The 24,941-nt window shown below is 41.8% G+C and overlaps 1 protein-coding gene across 2 annotated transcripts in view; it reads right to left on the reverse strand.

The window, feature by feature from the left end:
* The window catches only part of LOC125903568 (adhesion G protein-coupled receptor A3), a 243,330-nt gene extending 232,219 nt beyond the window's left edge, over nucleotides 1–11,111 (reverse strand). For both annotated transcript variants that reach the window (XM_049600560.1, XM_049600559.1), the window contains exon 1: nucleotides 10,382–11,111. In XM_049600560.1, coding sequence (XP_049456517.1) covers nucleotides 10,382–10,599 — 218 coding nt within the window. In that variant the 5' untranslated portion in view covers nucleotides 10,600–11,111. The remainder of the gene's footprint in view (nucleotides 1–10,381) is intronic.
* Between the last annotated feature and the right edge of the window lie 13,830 nt (nucleotides 11,112–24,941).

Genomic DNA, 24,941 nt, shown 5'->3' on the forward strand with positions numbered 1-24,941 from the left:
ATATTGCAAACATTTGTTGGTTCAACCTTCTAAAATGTGTAGATTTGCTGCATTTCTTGGTCTTATATAATAGTAAACTAGAAAAGAAAAGAAAATCTGGGCTGTTGCCCAGACAAGACAAGAAATTTAAAGAATTGGCCTTATGCTTTCGGGAGTTGTGATCAGTATTTTTCATTATTGTATGACATTTTAGAGACAAGGTAATCAACAGATTAACTGATAAAGAATCTATAGCTGCACCCCTACATCTCATAATTCCAAAGTCTCAGTCTGCTTCAGTCCTTAAGCTTTGAGGCTACAGAAGTGATTAAACACAGTGAGTGAGATCCATATCAATTCGTCCCTAAAACAGGAGCCCTGGCTTTCATTCTCCCTCCACGCCACAGCTGGGATATTTCTGTGAGGTCCAACTAAAAAGTCAGTGCTCTAGAAACTAGCCAGGCTGCCATGCACCAGAGACATCCAACTATATTATTACAGGAGAAGAGATTCAAAAATAGCTCCAACAGACGCCATCCAACGCACCAATCACAAGGACCAAGTGGAGTAAAGATCACAATGTGAACTATTACAAACATTTGGATCCGCTGGCCTCAAGATTTCTAGCCACTTCTCTTCAAGCAGCCAAAGCCTCTGTTATTTTAGAAGATCGAGTTACTAGACGCTGCTAACCAAAATAACATATTTCATATCTACTAACATTGACCTTGGACAGGAAACAGACATTGCTTCAGGGGTTACCTACAGATGTACATATTAACAGAGCACATCTGCTTCGGATGCAACCCGTTATATGACAGACCACAATGTGAAGTCAGGAGTTTTAATGGTACAAATGGGCCAAATGAATGAGATGTCTTCACTCATTTCTTTCAAGAATTCCCTTGAATCACAGAATATAGTTTAAAGTGTGTTACCTCATTCTGGCTAGCTTCAGGATACTGTAACTTGTTTCTTTCCAGGAAAGAAATGTTATGGGTATATCACTTTGACACTAAATATGAAATTAAGGTATTGGTTAGCTGGCATTAAACTGATAAAAAACATTATTGCTGGAGATTGGAGGCTTGTCCAACCTTCACACTGCAGTTTTACATTGTGTGCCACTGCTGAATTTCCTCACTGCACAAAATACAGCAAATTCCTTCACTTGACGCAAAATAAGTGGGCACATGGGAAATGTAGTACCGAATAGTGTTGGGGTCGCATCACATCACTTTCAGTACTTTCAGACTCTTACTGCAATTACAGGAATATTTTACCAACCTAACAATTTTGTATCAGGACCTCCAGTCTTTTAATGCCTACAACAAAGCGTGATTGAGATTTTCCCGCCTTTGAATTTATTTGATAAAAAACTAGTCAGATACAAATGTTGAAAGTTAAACCTAAATGAATCTGATAAGTTGGATGGATTCAAAAGTGGATTCAGATTCAATAAAATACTTTTCAACACACCCAAGAATTGTTTTTCATCTTGACCTGGTGTACACATCTCATGCCACATCGCTTTCACACCTACATCTATCAGCTGACCATTTCATTACTGCCTACATCACTTCTGCAAGAAGGACAAAGGGCCCCACACACAGTTATCCACACTCTCACCAGTCACATTAGCAGGTGTGTAGGTATTGCCGGATATCAATGTCAGCAGTATCCAACACATCTCCTTCCATCGCACAAATCGATCAGCATTCGCACAACACTACATCCAACTTGTTCTAAAATGGGCCAATGTAGAGTGTTAGCTCACTCTAACCAAAAAACAGATGGGAACTGCCCATTGGTCCGACAGCCCATTGTTCTGACCATATTAAACCCATTGTTCCGAAGTCCCGTTGTTCCGAAATCATCATGATGCCCTGTGGTTAAGGTCTGGTTAGGTTTAGGCACAAAAACCACTTGGTTAGGGTCAGGAAAAGATCATGGTGTGGGTTAAAATGAAAAAGAAAGTGGCAAACACATAAGCCGTGAGCCTGCTCCGCCTCAAGCCTTTCCCAGCTGACCCAGAGCCAGTCGCGGCGCACCATCAAGGTAAAAATATGCCCGCTGGGAGCCATTCAGATCCACGGACCGCCGGACTAATGGGATGTCAGACCAATGACATGGACCCAAAACAGTCACCTCATCCAGCACTGATGACATAGTCCTTGTCAGTCAAATCAATCAAATCAGATTTGGCTGTTCAATACAAATATTCAACTATTCATTCCATATAGAGTTTGAACGGGTTTGACTTCAGGGTGACAAAAACATTCACATAATATATTAAACAAGCCAAGTTAGCCCTCCAAACTAATGCGTGCTAATTACGCAAATGATGGATCCGAAACGTGCAAACACATTTTTTTGCCATCACCAAACATCAAGCAAAAGCCAGAGGCTGTTGCTGCAAGCCATAAACTCACCTCTTTGAGCAAGAGGCAGAAGATAATGTTATCTCGGAGCCTGACTGGGCAAAGCCTGTCTTCCTCCAGGCATCTGCCTCAGACTCACTTAGACTCACCCTGGGTCTGCAGCTGCCTGCACAGAGGAGCAGCATGAAAGCAAGGAGCGCTCACTCTCCAGCTCTATCTGGGGGCTGAAGAAGTCCACCGCACACTGCTTGAAAAAAAGACTGCTTGACTTCTTAGAATCTTCCACTTTGACAGGGAAGGCCTATCGGGATACATTAGTTTTCATACTATAAAAGATATGTGGTCAAATGCATCCCAGACCACCTGGGTAAAATGGTCTGAGTGATCAGATCACGATGCATCTTGCTGGTTGTTTACGCTTGTATTTAGCATTGTCCACTTGTGACCTGGTTGCCCAAAGTACATTTCAAAACCAAGTATACACAGGGTCAATATGAGATAGAGGTGCCCAGTGAGCTAGACCATGAATCATCAGCTGATTGTCCAAAGACAAAAAGATGTAGAGTTGATGTTTAAAATGCTCTCAAGCACATTTAAGAGCATTTCCTTAAAACCCTACAGCTACCTGTAACCACTTAGAGTCATGAGAGATCTAAAAGTATTCAGCTCATTACCCTGTGATTTAACCATACAACATCAGTGACTTGCATTGATTGAGCTGAGGGGGCATATTAATTGACAAATATACAACATGACACATGTCAAGACTTTTACATAAACACCCTGTATCCTTGCAGTGTCACTCCCTGATTCACACACATCATGGACACACACACACACAGACCGGCATGTGAACACACACACACACACACACACACCAGCACACGGCATTGATAAAGGCCTGCCAAGGCCCCTGCTAGATGGGAAGGAGAGCTAATATGCTTCCCACTGTGATCACACCCTGCAACAGAAGCAACACACATCAGGGTTTTAATCACCTTGTTTTACAATGAGTCAGAAAACAGGGAAAAGACAACAAGCTGTAAGTTACTCTCCTCTGCTCTCAAATTTATGACCCTCTAAGTAACTTTTACTCAGCGGTATAGGGAGGAGGCAAGGATAGCAGAGCAGAGACGTATCCTTGGCAGACACTGTATTTATCTTTACCTAATATTTTTAGATGTTAAGTCTGGCTTTCGACACATTCTTGGTTTTTCAAGGCTATAGCAGAATTTACAGACTCGTCTCTCCCCGTCGTGGTCATGAACTCTCGATCAGTGAATCATTATTGCCGAAAGCAAAACCGATCAGCTGTTTCTTTGAAGCCCACCACATGAGCGGTAGTTACAGAGCTTTTTAGGCAGCCAATGTGAGCAGTGTATCAATAGAAATCTACAGAACCCAAGTTGAAACCTTGACAGAATGCTAACCCCTTTATGGTAAAGAGATGAATCAATAGGTGCTTATTAAGGAGAATGGCGGCTTCGAACATGTAGCAACATTACAGATCAGGCCCTGACCTCACAGTTCTTGAGCGCACGGATAACTCAAGGGCAAATGTTCTTGGCTTTAGCTACCGCAGAGGGGAGAGGGCTGGGGATCTAAAAGTATTACACCCTCTGGGGCTTAGTCGACTGATATTGGAGAGTGCACTCATCTAAAGATGAACCTTTTGCTTTCTTTAAATCTTCCATATCACTGGAGATAAACGCGAGAGAAGCCAGCAGAGGGACAGAGAGAGAAAGGGAGATTGGCATGACTCTTCGCAGCGTGAGATGTTAGATACAACACATTCTATCGGGGTCATTTTGGTCACGTCTCTTTAGATTAACAGCCAGGACTCTATGTATACGCGTGACACATCATTTAGGGCATTTTACACTGTGAATGTGTGTGCACTCGCAGGGTTTGTCAGTGAGGTAATGCACAGGAGAATATGGACAGGCTATGTGTGCATGTCAATGAAATATTCATGCAGAAGTACTCAGAACTCTGAAGAAGGTAGAGCACAAACAGCACCTCGGCAGACGAGAAAAAAGCCCCCAAGGAATAACAGCGAGGGAAAATAAGAGAGAGGGAGTGAATAAGAGAGGAGGAGGGGGGAGGATACACAGAATTATATTTATAGCGATACAAAAAAATAAGATGAGAGAATGCAGAAAGCCATTTTAGGAAAAGAAACAAGAATGAATTGTGTTCTGACATGCCAGGTTTGCTCACACAGATCAATACTAGCCTCTGACTCTTTTGATCATGCTATAGATGATATCACAAGTTGTCCACCTACAGTGCCACAGCACATGATGTAAAACCACCAGCTATTTTACAGCCATGCTTCCTGCGGTGCCTCCTGGGTCTTTCTCTACCCTGGTACGATGACTGACATGTTCTTGTAGTGGTTTGGAGGCAGCCACAGTCCCGTCCTGATCACTTCCCTCTAGACACCACAAACAGCCCCTCCTGTCTGTCTCTAGAAGGATGATGATGATGATGATGAGGGCCCACAGAGCAGGCTACTTTATGCCAAACACCTCCAGATTTGGGTCTGTTCCAGACCAAATGCCCTCGTTTTCTCTCCTTCGAAAAAGAGTCAACAGGGCTTTAGAGGAGCTTAGTGTGGTTCCATCAAAGAACATGTGCAAATCCAGAAGAGGATCACTTTCAGCAGCTGAAAGTACAGTAAATCAGAAACATTGCGAGTCCTGCATTGCTACAACAGTCATTCAAAAAATGATTCACCCATAAATAAAAGTACTTTTTTTGAGAAATTAGCAATTATTATTTTGACGCAAAGTCTTCTTCAATGACCTGCGAAATCGTACATTTTACTGTAGCTCCCGATTGGAAAAACGGATCCTTAGCTGCCAGGAAGTATCTCTATCTCAGTGGCTGATTTAGCCACATGGCCTGTTGCCAGTTCTTGGAAACAAATTAAAGGCTTGAGCACACGCACAGTCCTACTACAAATTATAGAAGAAGTGGCAACAGAATAGCTGGAATATACCATTGGGGCTTTTCTTGCTAAATACAACCCGCATGATGCCGAAAAAGATGACTACGAGAGCGGTGATAGTGAACCATTAAAAAATCATACAAAGTTGAGGAGAACTGTAATCAGGTAATAATTCTCTGTAGGTTCATTACTGCTGGTGACCCATCACATATATTTAGTTGTTTGAGCTATTGTTGAAATAAAAGTATTGACCGTTGCTTTAACAGTACTTTAAATTGGCTAAATTAACCAGCTGTCAACAATTTCAATCTTCTGATCAATGTTTACTAAAGAATTATTCCTGCTATCATATCTGATGTTTTAGCTGGGTGAAAAGTATCAATAATCAAATGACTAAAATGTGACCTCAACTAGGGATGGGACTCGAGAACGTTTTCTACTTGAGATGCAGTTCCAAATTGCCCAGTCCATGGGAAATGTATTCCTCCAAGTTTATCAATCCTTTTATCAATGCCAGCATGAAGCTCTTTGTTTTTAAAGACAGTTCAGTTTTTGGTTTGTGATTTGTTTTCAGAGGTAGAGCTTGTAAGGCCTGGTTTTGTCAGATTGATTTCTTTGGTTTGGCTCAATCACTATGTCCCATCTACCCCCAAATTTGGAGACCTCGCTGTGAAGTTTGCTAAGGTTGTAAGTAAATCACTTTAATCTTTCACTTCTTCTGACTCCTTTAAATTATTTGATTGTCCTTTCTTTTCAGTTTTAAAGAGGAAACATAAAATCGAATACTGTGATATCATAACAGTTTCCTGCTTTGAAAGGCTGCATTACAGTGAAGTGATGTAATTTTCTGAACTGACCAGACTGTTCTAGCTGTTTCATTATTTGCCTTTACCCACTATAATATCATCATATCCACATTACTGATAACTATTTGTCAAAAATCTCATTGTGTAATTTTTTTGTGGAAGCCCCAAAAGTCAACCTTACAATACTGTTGCAATATCAACACAGAAATTGTATCAGGAATCAAAAAGGGAATCGATAAAGAATCGCAAAAAATAAGCAGAATTCCCTATCCCTAACTTCAACTGATATAACTCTTTTTTTCAAAGGTTTAAATCAGTATCAAATTCAGGTGCCAAACTTCCCAATGTTTTTTGCTGCACTAAAATAATTTTGATTACAGTACAGGATAGTACTCCTGGATCTGTGACAATTGCATTTAAAAATGTTAAAGTCATTTCAAACCCCAAACAGTGGGCTGGCTACACTCAGCAGGTAATATATGCAAATGATACAACCAGGTCTAGTTGCAACCCAACAGCTCAGCAAGAGGGAAAACAGCAGCAGTTGTAACACTTTATAAGAAGTTTGTAAGAAGTTTTTAGTTATGTAAGTGCACAGTGTGTTTCTCTTTGCATGCAGTTTCCAGCAGTGAAGAGACTCAGACGCTCAGTTACAATCAGCTGTTACTGTGCGACAGGCACCTCCCCAACCAAACAACATGTTAGTAGCTGCCACATCATCTCAGTCAGCCTCAGCTATCAAGTTACATTTTAACCAAACACTTCCTGTCCCCACTTTCCCAGCATCCTCTCTGTCAGTCCCTCTATTCCTCTAATGGCTCTTTCACTGCTTCCCCATGTCTACCTTCCATCTTCACTCTATCCCCTTGTCTCTTCCACAATCTGTCCCCCTTCTCCCCTGGACAAGCGGTGCGTCTTCCTGTTAAAGAGCTCTGCCTGAGACAGGTGTCGGCTACAATCTCAGCTGCTATGCTGTGCAGAGAGGCAGTGCCTCTGCTGCTCAGCAGCACTGAAACCATTCCACCAGATAGATCCCAAGGTCAACAGAGCTGTCAGACCACGCTCCAAACTCCTTGACTCCCGATCCCTCCCATGGACGATAAGGAAAACAGTCAGAGGTGTAAATCCAGGCTGTTGTGCTGGACAGAGAGTTACTGACCCACTCTTACATACAGTCCAGTTTCATCTTTCTTGTTTATGCTAATGTTCTTTTATTTGCTTGTTAAGTTGTTTTTCTTGGCATTTGCAAGGCGCTGCACTATTGCAAGGTTCGTTCCTCATAAACATTTTATAGATGCAATAATAAAGGGAAAAAGAGAAGCAACAAAGCTCAATCTGCGCCTTTAATTAGAGGTGGCATTTTGAATCTGGGTTAGTGTACTTGAACGTGACACAGTTGTCATAGAGGAAATGGCTCTACAAGGAGCTCATACTGTAGGTGGTGAGAACAGGAGAGAAATGAAGGGAGCACGTGGGGAGACATTCGGGAGATTTGTTGGGCAGTCTACAGGGGGGGATCGGTATGTGCATACTTCCCCTGACATATCTGTTTATTTGCACAGCACATCTAAACAAAAGAGCGAGCAGGGAGGCCACTTCAGCCTGACAAAGGTCACATTTCCTAACGCAGGAAAACTGCTTCCTGTCCGGTGAGGGCTCTGCTGTAGGATTTAGCTCACCAAGGAATAGGACGGAGTGAGGAATGGGCTTATTTGTACTGATCTAATCATAACACAGCATTTCTCAAGTGAACTGAGGAAAAGGTGTCATTCTGTGATGCTTCAAGCTGCGGTTGGTTTGATACGTAGTGGATATTTCTGAGGAAAACCTTAAGCCTCAGTTTATCTACATCGCCCAATTTAAAAATCAAACTTCGTTAGTACCTGCAAGCTACAAAAACCGCCCCACTTTGATGAATGTTGCATACAAAACAAAGCCTTTAACCATTCTCCACTTAAAGGAACAAAAGCACCCCTGCCTACACGGAAGCAAACAGCACTCCAAATAAATTGCAGTAAGCAAAGTGCTACCATTAATCAACTGTGCTCTTAGTTCAGAATTAGTGGTCGGCTGCAACTTGTCAAGGGCCTTTACATTTAGTATTTGCTTTTACACTCCGAGAGGCAGACCTCAAGTTTCCAAGAATAAAACAGTCTATTAATCTAGCAGTCAATCTGTGCACCTGCAGAGAGAGAGAAAAGGGGGGGGGGGTAACGTGTGGGGAAAGTTATCAACCCCTCGAGTGTTTGAAGTGCTATTTCATCTACAAGAGAGGCGCAGATGAATACTAAGGGAGGTTTCTCAAAGTCCCCGTCGAAGCGCAAGATCTATGTTTGAATAACTTTGAATACAATGCAAATAATATCCCTAAAGAGGGGGAGGTGGTAACAACACAAGACAGGTGAGGCTCTAATGTGGCTTACAAAGGGATGGCGGTTCTCAAACGTGGGTCCTGGGGACCGCTAAGATTCCACATGAGTTTTCTTTGCCATTATTTCAATCAGCTGTTCAGTAATAACAGCGAGATTTTACAAGGACTTGCAGTGCAGACAGAATGGCTGTGTGCTATATGAAAAAGTATTTTGGTCCTCACCAGCAACAAGAAGAGCACTACACACTATCATTTTAGTTTATAAATGTCTCCTACTAAAGCTGCCTCGGTATATTACATCTCTTCTCCAATATGAAACTACTGCTCATCAGGGCAGATCTCAGAGTGAGATGACTATTGATACCCCACCAGTAAATACTGAAATGTTGCCCTCTAATTTTTTTCAAATAGAATGAGTTACCACAGACGGTAAAACTTAAGCATCACAACCCACTGAAAGAAGTTAAACTTTATATTTTGGTCCATTTTAAAAATGTTTATTATTGTTTCTGATGCTGTTTGAATGTGCTTGTGTGACTGTGTGTCTTATCGCTGTTCTTATTTCTTCTGCTGTAATCAGATTTTCTAGCAAAACAGATAACAGATAACCTGTTAAATTATTGCAGAAACGATCTACATTATTGATACATCTGTTGATTGTTTTTTTGATTACTTGCTTAGTCTGTTCTGAGAGGCTGTGGTGACATCTCAAATGTCTTATTTTGTCTAAACAACAGTCTCAAAATTCAAAATTTTATCCACAAAAGAAGCAGTAAATGCACACAACTGAGAGGCTGGAATCGACACATATGGCATTGGCTTGGAATTTTGGGGTAAATTTAATAACTTAAACAATTAATCAATTATTAGAGTAGTTGTCCATTAATTTTCCTATCAATTACATTACTAATTTTTTCAGGTTTTATATACATGGAATTAATTATGGATCTAAATTTTATCAAATCTGTAAAATGATGAATTAGTTTGTCTTTGATTTTGAAAAGCGTTAAACACAAGCACTTTAGAAAGGTTCTGAATGTAATACAATGACAAAATAGCATTGTGGCAGTCTGACTTTTTCAATGAGTTAATCAAAGTGATCTATTTTATGTTTTCCTTTACTATCCTAATTAGAGGTATATGAGGTGAATTTAGCAACCAGTTGTGATATTTGAACCTGTGGGCATAGGCGTAGATTTCAGGGGGCTGCAGGGCAAACCTCCCTCTCAATATTTAAAACATGAACATTTGTCTCCCCCAGTAGAAAAATGAAAGCAGCCAAACTTTTATTTTGATAAAAATGTAAGGCATTTAGACCATTAATTGATGCAAAATGTCATAAATTTGGTGCATAAATATTAACCAAATTAAGTGTTTAATACTCAAAATTTTCTGGCGAAACACAACGTCCACCCTTCCTACTAGGTATCATTGTACTACAATATTTTTGTAGGATAATAATATGAAGAATGTAAGTTGCAGTTTATTGATTTCTTTAATTTGTGCACCCCTATAAAAACTAATGCATCCTTTATAAAAGACTTACAGTACTGCTGAATTGTGTCAAAGCTTTTTAACCTTGTGGAATCAATTTATAACACTTAATGCTCTTGACCATGCATTCAGGTCCCATAACTGGAGTTTAAGGATCTCCAGGGGCCCTTAAGAGAGCTCCAAGGCCCCCGAGAAAAATTCCATCCATTAGACAGTATGCTAGTTGAGAATAAAAAATAACTTATCACTTTTATTTCCCCAAAAGGTTTAAATAGTCACCTGACTCAAGACAACATTTTAAAAAATCTACAATGCGACTGGGCTGCCAGGGACACATGCTGTCCCTCTAATTCAGGTGGAAGGTGTTGACAGTGATATGTTCGTTAAACGTACTTACAGGGACACAGTCCTGTTGGGTAAGAAGCTGGGCTGCAGGGTGTCCATCAGGTCCACATCATCACACACAACTTTGACTCTGACGTGCTGCCTGCTCAGTTCTTTGGACCTCTCCGCAGAGCAGTGACAGCTGTCAACGATCAGGTCCGGACAGTTTCTGTTGCTCAGGCTCGTCTCCCACAGCCCGACTATTACGCACAGTAAAGTCAGCGCTCTCATGGTGGACTGAGATTCCTCTTTTTTTTTTATTTTAAATACTTGCTCCTTTCAAGTTATATCCTCCCAGCTTCGGGGACAAGTCGGGACCATTTCACATTGCCTTCCGTCACATTCAAGTCCAGCCTGTGATCGAGCTGCAGTCCAAACCTCATGCCCTGCTGGTCACCTGCTGCGTCCCCAACAGCTGGAAACTTTCTGCGCTACTTTTGCGATTAAACCCGAGAAGAAAGTAAACCATCCGAGCTATGGAACGCTGTATCTCTGCCATTCTGTGTCACAACAGGTCCTCCAGAGTGTTTCTGTGCGGTGACATGCGCGAAAACTTCCAGCGGCGCGCTTTTAAAGTCCGGATAAACTTTACTGCGACACATCCTTTCCAAGCGGCAGGATATATGAATGAAATATGTAGTGGAGGTAGCAAATCGTACCTAATCATCCAATAAAACCCCTCTCCTGTTAGAGCTGCTGCATGCCGTGCTGCCATTCACTCTTATCATCCACTTCTTGCGCCCCAGGACTTGTTGCGCAGTGTCCAGAAAGTCCCTCCCCGCCGAGTCCTGACGGACTCCAGCGTGGGCTCTCACACCCCAGACAGACACACGAGGCCACAGACACCCATTTCATAACATCTGATATCAATAAACCACACTAGAAAAGACAGTTTCCTTTAATGCCTTTCACATACGTTCCTATGAAGCAAAAGTGAAATGGGAGTATCTGATCCAGGCAGTTATTACAGGATGAAATAGTAATCGAATTAAACTATTTCTCTGCTGTGCCACTCCCAAGGGTCCCTGGAGGTCCCTGGGCCCCAGTTTGGGATCTGCAGCAGTGTGCACTGCATGTGCGTCAGGCATGATTTCTCAAACACAAACATTTACATCGCCTGATGAAAAGTGTGGCTGTTTGTTTTATTCTTGTCATTTACTCGGGCACAGCTGCAAAGGAACTGTTTGTATCCACTTTCTGTGGCCTGTACACAAACTGAAAATGATCTAAACCTTGAATCACTTCTGAATCACTGCGATACTCCCACAACTGTTTCATAAAAAGTCTACAGTAGTTTTCATGCCCCTATAAATACTCCTGTGATGATATTCTTCACTGTGAGAAAAACCAATATGTTAACTCTTATTGCAAAAGCTTTACTGGGTGAATTACTGCAGTACATATCCATAATACTGACATAATGCTCTAGAAGCTATAACACTAGGTCATCAGTACAGATTCTCCTCATGGTCTCAACCACCCTAACAGAGGTGGGTAAATCTGCCTTTTCCTTTCATGCCCCACAAGCCTTGAATGAACTGCAGTGGAAACTGATCTTAGAAACTTTATGCTCTCTTGACATGTTTTTAAATCAGTTTTTACAGAACAATGTTATTGCTTTTAATAAATGCCATTATTTGCGATAGTCCTTCTCGCCCCTGATTCCTGCAGTGGTGGATCTTACTAGACTATGTATGGGCGGCCACTTAGGGCACCACCCAGATGGGGGGCGGGGCACCACATTATCACTCTGACCTCAACACATATCAAAGTTTGGTCATGGATTTTCTATGTCCAGATACGATGTGCAAAGTACCCTTGGTGCATTGGTTGTTGACGTCCTGGGATGCCGGGTCAAGTTCTACCTGTTGCATGCATTGTCTGTTTTCAATATACACTTATGTTTTCACAGAAAATTTACCATTTACATACAATCTCTCTCTCAAAATAAACACACTACGGCAGTACAACACCACAAATTGACTATTTTTTTTTCTTCAACAACAAATGCACGTGGTAAGGTTTCGGCAACAAAAACAGGTGGTTGGGTTGCGAAAAAATGAGCAGGGTTTGGTATAATAATTTTCGGGACACGGACATCGCTCTCCTGGGTGAAAGTCAGTGTTTGTTGGACCCATCCACCACTGCTCCCGCCCTCCCTGGACTTTTGGCGCCTTAACTTTCGTTCTTGTCCCGCCACGTTTCCCCCTGACGATGCTGGGTATCACGCTTACGACAAAAACAGCAACTGGCCATGTATCATGTAACATTTTTTTGTCGATGTGTTAGGTCTGGCACTGGATTCCTGTATGTTTTGTGTCTGTTGTTGTCAGTGTTGGGTAAGGGTTATTTTAAAAGTAATCAAAGTACTTTACTGCCTTACTTTTTTGAAAAATAACCAGTTACTTTACAAAGTTACTCCCTCAGTAAAGTAACTCAAGTACTTTTAAAGTACTTCCAACATTGCTCCCTGAAAAAAGTTACTCAAGTACTTTTAAAGTACTTTTGAGTATTCTACATTTCCTATTGGGCAATGGACCACAGGGCGCTAAGCCTACATTTTTTTGTCTCCAAAATTAAAGTTATGGACCACTTGCCCTTCACTGAGATCCAGTTCTCCCATCACAGCTGTCACTCTGACCAGTAGAAACACAGAACGATCTGCTACCGTAGACAACTGTATGACAACAACACCCCAGTGTTTTTAATATTTCCTCTAGGGATGTTACCACACAGAGTAAAAGGGGGAAATGATGGTGTGAAACAGCAGAGGCACTTTGTCAACCCACTGATGTTACTGTCATTAGCATCAAGCTAGCAAACAATGTTATTTCTTCATGATGGAGATGGACATAAAGTAGTAACATTAACAAATAGCGGCGGGGCTTTTACTCACCACAACTGCAGAGGCTCCCAGCTCCATTTGAAACAAACTACATTACAGACGGTCCGTTATTTATTAATCCCTCTGTGTGTTTATATATTTACTTTTTATCCGCTCTGTTGTCTTTGTAAAGTTAACATATTGCACCGTCATTTCAAACTCAACACTTGTTTCAAATGAAAAGCCCCTTATAACCTCGGCTGAGAGAATCCCTTCATTTTCTAAATAGACTTTTATTCTGAAACATTTGTATGAACTTGTTGTGGAGGATACAGTAGCTTGAATGTTTGCGTACGGTGCTTCAAATGTAGCTCCTGCCATCTTCTGATGCTTTTAGGTGACTTCAACAACATGTCGGCTGGCACATGAACACACACAGTGACTGAAATAATAGTAAAAGTAAAGAAATAGGATAAGAATAACCCGATGACATCACACACGCTGTGAAAGATGACCGGGGATAATTGGTGAGTAACGTTACCATCGTGTAGTGTGTCATGTCTGTCGGCCAAGTCACGGCACAATTTTATGACAGTCGTGTAATGTGACATAGTGACTTTCAGAGCGGGCAGAAAAGTTGTGTAGTGTGTACCAGGCATAATGCAAGTCCTGAGTCTGACCTGTCTGTCAGCGAGTCCTCCTCCATATATTGAGTCGTGGGGATTTTACTGATGATCCTGCAAAATGTTTTAGACTCCACCATAGACAATGGCAGCATTTCATCTACCACGTAGCTAGCCACAAGCTTCGTGCTTAGGTTACTCGTCACTGCAAAAAGTAATCAAAGTTACTTTGTAACGCATTATACCAAACTCTGGTTGTTGTATTTTCATAAATTTTTTTGTTTGTTGTTTTTTATGATGCTATCTATCCCGGTTTGCACTTGTATTTGAAAGTTTTAATTTTCCTGCCCATCATCTGGACCAGGACTCCATGGCAGAAGGGATGTTGTATCTAAATGGGACCTTATGGTTAAATAAAAGAAAAATAAGGATTCATACAGAATCCTAAAATCATTCTTTTATTCATGTGGTCTGTAGAATAAAAAGAGAAAAAAATTGTGCTTTTTTACAGTACATTGCAGTGTCATATAAATGTATCAAGATCCATATTACTCTGCTTTGATTAGCTGCAATGAGAAGCTGCTGCAGGCATCGGGCACTTTACGAGCAGAGGACACACTTGTAAACCTGACATTCATTTTAATTGATGGCAATAAATAAAGAATATGAGTTGGAAAGTGACCAGGTTGACACAGTAACACAAGGTTGGACTCATGGAGGTGATTAATGGTTTGCTTCTTTAGAGCTGAACTTGAAATATTTCAAAAACGGTCTCAAAAGAAAGATAATCGTCTTAGTAATGTCCTTCTGTTCTTGCAGTCTGAACAAGCGAGCGTGACCTGGAAAAAAAGTTGTCTGGCTCTGGTACATGTTGATTGAGAGGTATAAGTACAGATAGTAATAAAGGTTCGGCTTTCATTATCACCATTGTGTACCAGTAAAAGCCATTCAAGTCCCAGCTACTTGATGACTCTTGACACAAAAAGCAGACAATGAGGCCAAGAAGTTACACTTATTGTTATCAGTGGATGGAGAGTTTAAGTGACCCACACGGTGCATTCAATGACATCAATCAAATCTGTTGATTGTGGATCCTGTGTATAAAGTGTCTTGCCCCGGGGAGACAGAAGCTGAGACAGCTGGCTGGTTGGGCTCCCCGGGGCCAGGGCGAGGTGCTTCCCCTGTGTGTGTGTTTGTGTGTGAGTGTGAGTGTGCGCGCACTGCACCCCGCGCCAAAATTCCTCCCTCATTATCCACATTGTCTCCGACGCAGGCCTGAGAGCACAAAGGAGGATTTGAAGCCGCTCCCACCGTGTTCCCCATTCTACTCTCTGACAGGCAAACATGGACTCCATTCTCCCCACAGGAGCAGGCTGCACAGGGCAGGACACATACCTCCCCTCTGTGTTTATCCACATATGGAGGCCTTATTCCCTCCTTATTGTGCTCCCATGACGCCCTCTCGGACTGTCACTCATGCTTGTTTACACAGATGTATATTTACCTTGTGAGTGTAAGTGCAGAGGAGGATCTTCCCGCCAGCTGACCCCCAGGAAGCCATAGGGAAGCCACCCGGCGTAGCTGACATTACCATTTGAAGTGATCCATCTTTAATGGAGCCTGCAGAAACATTTCCTTGGATGAGCGCCATGGCTGTTCACTGAGCTACTTGTATGCTCTTAATGGAAAACAGAACCATGAACACGAGCCCGTTCTATAAAGGTTTTCTTTCTGGCAGGGGCTGTATTTTCACACCGACAGCCTGTTTTGAAAGGGATCACTAATCAGCACAAACAACATTATTTAAACTATAAAATACTTTACAGTTTAGCATAATCGTTAAAACCACTCCAGACTGCAGCGTTATTTCAAGATCAAGACTCATTAGCGCACAATGGAGGGATGGAGTCAATTGTATTGGAGCAATGCAAACAGTGTGCCTCTGCAGAGCATGTTCTCATGTTTTCCCTCTCTCACATTAGTGTTCACGGCTCTCCATTATTACTTGGTGACAGAGATGAATAGGCTATGGCCAGCGGCAATCACAGTCCTCACTAAATATTTACCTGCTCCACTTGAAGAGGCCAGGCTACAGCAGGATGACAGACTCTCATTATTACTCCATGACTTTTGGGATAAAGGCTCGCAGCATTTTAGCTTCTTCTGGTTTTATGGACCGTGTTGTTGATATAGTGCAAAAGACGGTGATGTTTTGGCTTTTAGCAAATGTGACAGGTGGTTTGCACAGTCATTAATATTGGTGTTATCCGTAGGGTGTAAAACAGTAAAAAGAGGCCATAACGCTCCCTCAGTGTTTTGGCCTGAAGAGAGTCAGCTGAGGTTCAGATATGTGGACATATTGTGTCCTACACCAGAACATGTGACGATTTCCTTTTTCTTTTTGTCATCATCATGTCTGTTCATGTAAAATAAAGCTATCTTTTGTATAACAGTTAATATTTACATATTATTGGTACTAATTTGTCCATATTTTTATATTATCAGTGGATTAAATGATTCAACGAATCCTTAAACCCATTCTCACTCCAAAGTCGTCGAATACCGGTGCTTGGATGGTGACCCACTGCAAAAAAGGCCAACTTTCAGTCATTGTTATTTTGTAACGTCGCCCAGCGGCGTCAGGGGGAAACACAGCGGAACAACAATGCAAATGAAGGGGGCGAAAGTCCGAGTCGGGTAGTCAGGAGGGCTGGTGGATGGGTCCAACAAACACTGACTTTCACCCGGGAGGCTGGTGTTTGCTTCCAGTGTGATTGTAAAGCCAACCCTGTTCTTTCTTCCTGAACCCAACCAAGTGCATGTGTTGGCCAAATGTAACCACATGCATTTGTTGTTGAAGGAAACAAACGTCAATTCACAGTGTTGTATCAATGGAAGTGTATTTTGAAAACAGACAACGCATCTAACAGGCTGACGTCAACACACCATCCTAGAACGTCAACAACCAACACACCCAGGGTACCTTGTATGTCATGTCAGTGTGGAAAATCCATGACCAAACGTTGAAGGTTGGAGTGAGAATGTGTTGTATCCTCATACAATGATTCATATGATATCTGCTGATTTAGCACCCAATTAATTAGCACTTGTTAGGTTAGGTTTAGAAAAAAGAATCATGGCTGGGCAACTTCACTTTACGTACTTAACATAAAGTTACATAGGTTAGGTTTAGGGAAGTAAAGGTACAAGTTCACTTGGTTTCACAGAAGACACAAGCACCTGTCTCCTGGGGAAAAGTCCTGTGTTTATTTGACCTATCCACCACCCATACCTCCCATACCCGTACTACTTTGTTCTTTACTCCCTTAAGCACATTCGTCACATGATCACAGCCTTCATTCTGGTACATAACTTTTCATAGGTATGCATATGAGCAGTGCATGAGAACACTGTGAGTTACTACATAAAGTGTCAGATGAGTTGTTCATTGTAATCAACCCACAAAGAATTAATTCAAGAATCAGCTGGTATTAACAAAGAATAAATAAAAATCACTCTACACTATCTGCCCAGCATTGTGACACATTTAACAGCTAAAGAGCCCAGTGTTTCCCTCAGGGGTTGGTGGAGACCAAAACTAAAGTTTCCAGAAGGTTACAAACATGACTCCAAATGAATGCTAATACAAAGGTTCTATGTGTTTTCTTGGTGTGTAAATGGCAGCTGTTTGCGTCATGTTTTTTGAGGTGATAATATGTCAGTCTTGTGTTTACAGCTTAAAGATCTTTAAGAATTATCAGAATCAGCTTTCAATGTGAAATTTCTGTGAAACACCCAGACACAATATGTCTAACATGACCTGTGTCAATGGTTGTCTGTATTCATTTAAGTGGGAATCTTTTTTCTCCTGTTTAACCTTTTTTTGCTCTGTCTGGGTATTTTACATGCACACCTGCAACACACTGCTTTTTACACATACAGTATATTAATTTAACGTAGTTTAATATCCATTCAGGCAGAGTGAGAAATGAGGTTCATATCCGAATCCCTGAAGGTCACAATCCATTGGTTTTCCGTGAGTCACACAGGAGTTATCCAGACATTTAATCAGCATATTCACTCAATCTTTCTGTTCCTCATATTAACATGTGCTGCTGGAAGTTTGATGAAATGTGAGTGGGCAGTGGGCACCTGTGACATGTATTGTTTTGACACACTGAACATCAACATGAGCCCATGGCTTTTAACCAGCTTGAAGCCCAGAGGATTTTGGTCAAGACAAGTCAAGTCAAATCAAGTCAGATTTATTTATAAAGCACTTTATAAAACATCTTTAGAGAACAAAGGAAAGGGAGATGTAGTTTGTGACTTTGCTAATGTCTCTGAGTGGTCAGCATTAGAGTTGATTCCAGGTAACTGGATTCCTGTGAATACACATCTAAACTAATAATGGGAAAACATGGATAACTAGTTATGTTGCATGCATAAATCAAATACTTTGATATGTACAAATTATGCATAAATTGTGGTTCAACCTTTGCATCACAGTGGATAAACATAACTGCTGTTCTTTGCCTTTATAATTGTTAATACCACCAGATACACGAAAGCAAATAGGTTGGATTTGATAGGTTTATGCATATTTCTCCTTGTTGCATTTAGTCAGTGTTGGGTTACAGATAGTAACTGTCACTAATTACAATTACATTTATTTTGAAATATAAATACATGTAACTAGTTACTCTCTAACACTGCATTGAGTGTTGCTGGAAATATGACCAGTGCGTTTTGACTGTGGCTGAAGTTAAACCTTAAAACAAATAAGTTTCCCAGGATTCCCAGGATGATGTGCTCCTGCCTCAAAGGAGAAAAATGTCTCATTTTTGGGAAAGAAATATTAATCCCTAGTCAGCATCTGCGCCAATGCTGCCACAGTCCAAAAAAGCAACAATGCTAATTCTAACCAGAGAGCAACAAGTAAAGCAACAAGGCTGTATAAAAAGCTAATTACATGTTATGCACTGGACAATCTGGCTTCCTCTCTTGGTTAAAGGGGGTCCTGGGATGAATTTACCATCAATAAACTGAGACTCACTATAATAAGGTGCCAAGAGGATTTCGGGAAACCAGTGCTACTTTTAAACTTGAGAATGGAGGATGATGTGGTGTGAGCTGGCGTGTTAGTGTTCCTACAGCAGCAGGGTGGACCCACTGACCACCAACCACCAGGGTACGGCACAAGGACTTCTGTGAAGGTTTGGAGCATGTATAATGATCTAAACAGAGACTACTGGAATTAATCTTCTGAGGCCCCTTGATGAGAGTGTGGATTTGTTATTGCCTCCACACAGCCGTCTTCCACTTTCCCTCGCCTGAGAATATCAGCACCCCATCACAAACCAGATGCCAACAATGAGTTTGAGCTCCAGTCGTTCTCACCTCATTTACAATCTGGGCACATGACAGCTTTTTCACAAAATTGTTTTCAAGGGAGGCTGCGGACAAGAAGTCGAGTATATTCATTTGTAATCACTGTTTCCCCTCAAGTCTCATAAAGGCGCTGCACATAAACTCCTCGCTTGTTTTCACATCTCAATACGATCATCGTGAAATTTCATCAGCTCGCTCGTTTGTCATCATTAGCGTTGATGGAGGTCACTCCGCTCCCGTCTGCCGATCCTCAACAATAAGTTTGACACAAATAAAAGCTATTTTGGCTCGGAGTGATTCAAGGCTGTTTACTGTGGCTTTTATTTTGTTGTTTTGACACACAGGATTGGTGGAGAGATAGGGACTACGTAGCCCAGCTCTGTCTGTGGTGCAGCAGTGAACCCGGCCTTATAAGTATTCTAGTCTCCATCCATAATCCGGCCTGCGTGAGTGGGGACCCAATGAGGAGATGAAGTACCATGGGAACGTTTCCTGGCAGAAGAGAAGGAGGGAAAGGGCATTGCAAAAGAAATACTATTTCAACAAGTCATTTTATCATGTTTCCAGTCTTAAAATAAGATTTTTTCCTAAAACAAAACATTGAAAACAATCTGCTAGCAGGGTGCATCAAATTCACTTGCACCTTTGAGCTCATCTCAGTTCCCTTTAAAACAAGGAACAGTTTTGCAAAACATATCACGCCGTTCCTTGGGTGTAAAGATGTCTTCCTGTGGCTTTTTCCTCTTTCTAAAGATTTTAGAATAACAGATTTATTTCTATTGACATTTTTTGTTGCAGTATAAAAAACAATTATCTTTACTTGTCATTTGAGATATTCTTGGACTGTGTGTAGTACTGTCTAGTTCACAGAGCTGGGGGAGGGCAGGACACATGCATGCACACACACTGAAAACGAGAAAGAGAGACATATTCACAGACAAACAGTCCCGCCAGTGTGATCCAATCATGGAAATGGGAATGAAGTGACAGTACTGGGCCCTATTGGAGAAAGAGAGGGAAACAACTCTATATTGTATTGTTTTGAAGGATGAAGATGAGCTACAAAAACCAAAAGAGTTTCATACACTGGCTTACTGGCTTTTCACTGTTTATAGCGAAAACAATGAACAGGAAACGGAAAAGCGAAAACATGTTTAAAATGAGCATATGTTACCAGAATCTATTTTGGACTTCTTTCAAACAAAGATGTATTGTCTGATAGGTTGAATCTAAAAGCAGCCCTTGGGGCCAGCTTGCATGTGAACCCTGACCCCGATGGCTGTAAACTTAGAATAGCAAAGGGCAACAGGCAGGGCTCCCATAGCCTGCTCTATCAAGTCCATTTCTGTAGCATAATTGCTACTTGTTCTCAGTGGTGAGATAGGTCATCACAGAGTCAGAGCTGAGACTCTCCCATGGCAGATATTTCACGCCTGTTGGTAGATTTCTCTTTATCTCTCTGCCTCCCTCTTTATTAAAAAGACATGCTTTGCCTCATTCTGCAGCTGAGCGAGGTTAAAGCTGGACTCTTTGGTGCAAGTGTATCCAGGCCCGTCCTCGCTGCACTACGCTGTGCTCCCAGTAAGTGCTTCTTTTTTTAACCATCCCTAATTCATTGCAAATCCACTCATCTTTGACATGGCCTTCATACAGAAACATCTCTTTTCTGTTTTCCGCCCCCATCAAAGAGGATGGATAGGAGGAAATCAAGAAAGCATATGTCTTTCACCGCAGGAACCTCCAGCTAAGCCCTGCCTCACCAAAAGACAGCTCGCCAAGAGAGCGAAGCAGCTCTGGGCTTTTCAGCAACACATTCTCATGGGCATTTCATGGTCAGGATGAGCTCGTGGCCTTCTTCCTCCGCCTGCGTCCGACTGCTGCAACGCTTTCGCACTTTCGCGAGCCCCTCAGTCTGCCATCCAAACCAAACCCTGCGCTCAAAACGCTCTCTAATTGGTCAAAACCGCTTATTTGGCTCATGCGGCTCGGCCTCCCCACAGAATGTTCCGCCGCTGCTCTGCCACAGCAAAGACTGGGAGGATGCAGCGGGCTGTGGGCATAAGGAGGAGGGGCGTGGCTGGCATTGCCAGGAGAAAAAAAAATCATGGCCTCAAAAACCAGAGGGTCATACATGGAGCATTCCCAGATGAGCTAAAACAGCAGAGGGCCTTGAACAGCTGAGCTCATTAGATCTGAGGGCCTCTGTGAGAAAATCGAGATGGTTCTTCTTATTAAATCAGGTGAATCAGTGACTGACTCTGCTGCTGGAAGGCAGAGCGGCTATCATACCTGTATTTTATTTGCTGCCCCTGTTGCCTCTTGGCAAGGTTGCACAGAAACCTAACATAACAATATACTGTACCAACAAGAATCATCCAATCTGGCAGAACAGAGTAAATCCACTTCCAGCACTGAAACTAGATGGTGTTTCAGGCTATCCCTGATCACTGCACTGAGCACTCAGCATGTGCTGAGTATTTGGCAACTGACTACAGGTAAAAACAGACTTGTGTGCAGTTGTGAATAATTCATTTTGACTACTTTGAGTACCAGATGGAGCTTACCAAACTGGGAAAATCCAGATAGTGTTAAGTATGTTGTCACCCGCAGAAAATGTAAAAAAAAAATCACTCTCTGGTACTTTTCTCTGATAGTCTCTTTTCAGTGTCTTTAGCAGGAAATCTCCACCCATCTGTCTCCATTTACTAATTTGCAGTTTCTATTGACCCTGTCTGGGCTTCATTCTTCACTTACTAGACCATTGACATGTTTTATTGACTGAAATACAACAAGTATTTCAGCAACGTTCTTTTATTTTACTATTCATGTCAATTAATTCCCTGTGCTCTCCAAAATATAGACATGAAACCAGGCAGAGTTTCAGTTAAATAAGTCTCTCAACAACTTAGGACTTTATGGACAAGTGCACTGTTAAAATAGCTACATAAGTTTAACACATGAATAAGCGGGGAATTTATTACTTTTGTTACGTAATTGTCATGAGGCAATAAAGATGTCAGTCCCCCAAGTTTTTTGGACGCTGTAGCAGAGGGCCTCTAAGCAACTGCAGGATTTTTATGACTGGATTTTGCTGGAATTATTGAGCAGAGCACCCTTTTTCTGACCTCACTGAAAATTTAACGTTAATGGTTGCAGTTTGAAATAAACGTATTTTTCACAGACAGGCTCACATAATACTTTCTTCAACTCCACACAGGAAAATGACCCCTTTTTCAGTCTTGAACTCAGTGAGCAAGAGCATTAATGAAGGACAGAATGCAAGAGGTGCTTCAACAGATGGGTGCTGAGGTCTTTGGACTAATGGCATCTTCATGTTTTCAAAGGGGGGACCATGCACCTGATGGTGCCCTGCGTTGACATCTGCTGCCCTACAAAGGCAGAGAGCAGTAACTACAGACACTGTGAAATGGAGGGGAAAATATAATTTGCCTTAATATTCTGCCATTTAAGATTATTCCCCCCCAAAAATTGTTGCCATAAAACATATAAATCTGCAGATACTGCACAATACCTGAATATTCTTATTTTTCTCATCTATCCCTTTTAACCTTTACTACTTAAAGAAAATAAACTTCACTTTGAATTTGAGTTTTGACTTATAGGGACAACATGTAGGCCCATCTCTGTTTACATGTTTGTCCACTATACTATATATTATACTGAATTCAATGGTAGATTGATTTAAATAAATCTGTATATTGACATATGATAAAGTTGTTTAACCACACCAATCCACTCAAAAACAGAGATGGCACTGCCAGATGATTACTGCCACTCTGCTGCTTGTTAGCATTAGCAGAGGTTTAGCTAGGTTTGAATCCATCATGATTGGATTTAGCTATTCAGCTCACTTAGTTATGTGGAGAAACAAAGTGAAATACAAAGTCAGTCAGTTCATCCAAATGGGCATTAGATCACAGTTAGGGAGAAAGCAATAGGGAAGTTAAATTGTAGCTTTAGCTAACTAGTCTTGGCTACCACGGGAACTGCCCATTGGTCCGACAACCCATTGGTCCAACATCCCATTGTTCCGACCATATTAAACCCATTGTTCTGAAGTCCCGTTGTTCCGAAATCATCATGATGCCCTGTGGTTAAGGTCTGGTTAGGTTTAGGCACAAAAACCACTTGGTTAGGGTCAGGAAAAGATCATGGTGTGGGTTAAAATGAAAAAGAAAGTGACAAACACATAAGCTGTGAGCCTGCTCCGCCTCAAGCCTTTCCCAGCTGACCCAGAGCTGGTCGCGGCGCACCATCAAGGTAGAAATACGCCCGCCGGGAGCCGTTCAGCACCGCGGACCATTGGACTAATGGGATGTCGGACCAATGAGCTGTCGGACCAATGACATGGACCCGGCTACCACACACCAGCCTAGCTAGCACTTATTATAATGCTAGCTCTCTTGCTGTAGTTTTCTAGTTGTTTGTCTCTTTAACACTCAACATGATCTCTTTCCTATTTGTCATATTTTGTCACTTGGGCAGAAGCTTCGGGCATTACTCCAAGGGCTGTCTTGTGCATTGACGCAGAAGAGGTCAGTGGTAACTAGGGGCCAGCGATTGGGTTTAGGCAACAAAACTATTACTTGGTTATCAAGAGGAAAAGATAGCTGATGTTGCTTAAAAAAACACCTGGCTCTGACTGGCACTAACGTGGCAATAAGAGGGAGTTGGCAGGTGTAAGAGAGGCACCCGTGTGTTGCAAAACCTGGCTTTGAGTGGCAAAAACACCACAAATGTCTCCTGTCTCCTGGGTCAAAGTCTGGTATTTGCTGGACCCATCCACCTACCGCCCACCCTGAGCGGACTCTTTAAACTACATCCACTGCTCTGAGTGTCAGATAATGACGTGGATCAACACTTTTTCAGTCTGACCTCGTCATGTATCGATATTTGGTTATGGACTTTCCATGTCCAGACATGACGTGCAAGGTACCCTGACTGTGTTGGCTGTTGACGTTCTGTAATGTTTAGCCAAGTTTAGCCTGTTACATGCATTGTCCTTTTTCAAAATACACATTTTCAGAGGAAATGTTTCATGTTTACATGAATAAACACACTACGTCAGTACAAAACCACAAATTTATGTTTGTTTTTTTCCTTTAATAACCGAAGCACATGGTTGGGTTTAGAGAAATATAGGCCTACCGGGGTTTCGCTTTACAATCTTACGCGAAGCGAACACTGGCCTCCCAGGGATACCCAGTGTATGTTGGACCCATCCACCACCCCTCCTGCCTATTCAGACTTTCGGCACCATAACTTTTGTCCTTACCCCGCCGTGTTTCCCCCTGACACTGCTGGGCGCCATTAAACTATAACAGTGACCGGCTGCGTGTCATGACAATGTGAAAGGACAGCTTGTCTTCATCGGTGTTTGATACTGGAAGTCTCTGCGCAAACTCCGGATTTTGACAACTTTCTGAGTGAGACCAGGCTGCATGAATGGGTTTACATTGCAGTTTGTGGAAAGCCTGTTGTGTCTCTTACAGATGCTAAATGTAATCCCCGACGTCACTATAGTAACACAAAGGACACTGCTCAAGTAGTGTATTTTGATGTCCTAGGAGTTGGACCAGGCTCTGACAATAAACTGGGCAGCAATACAAACTCAGAGTGGTAATTTAACTACTGTGACTGGTTTTAATTTTTTGGTTGTTTTGTAGTTCGTAAATTTAGTTTGTCATTCCTATTGCACAATATGTGGTAAAACA

This window comes from Epinephelus fuscoguttatus, linkage group LG16 (assembly GCF_011397635.1).
Source record: "Epinephelus fuscoguttatus linkage group LG16, E.fuscoguttatus.final_Chr_v1".
NCBI classification, from domain to species: domain Eukaryota; kingdom Metazoa; phylum Chordata; class Actinopteri; order Perciformes; family Serranidae; genus Epinephelus; species Epinephelus fuscoguttatus.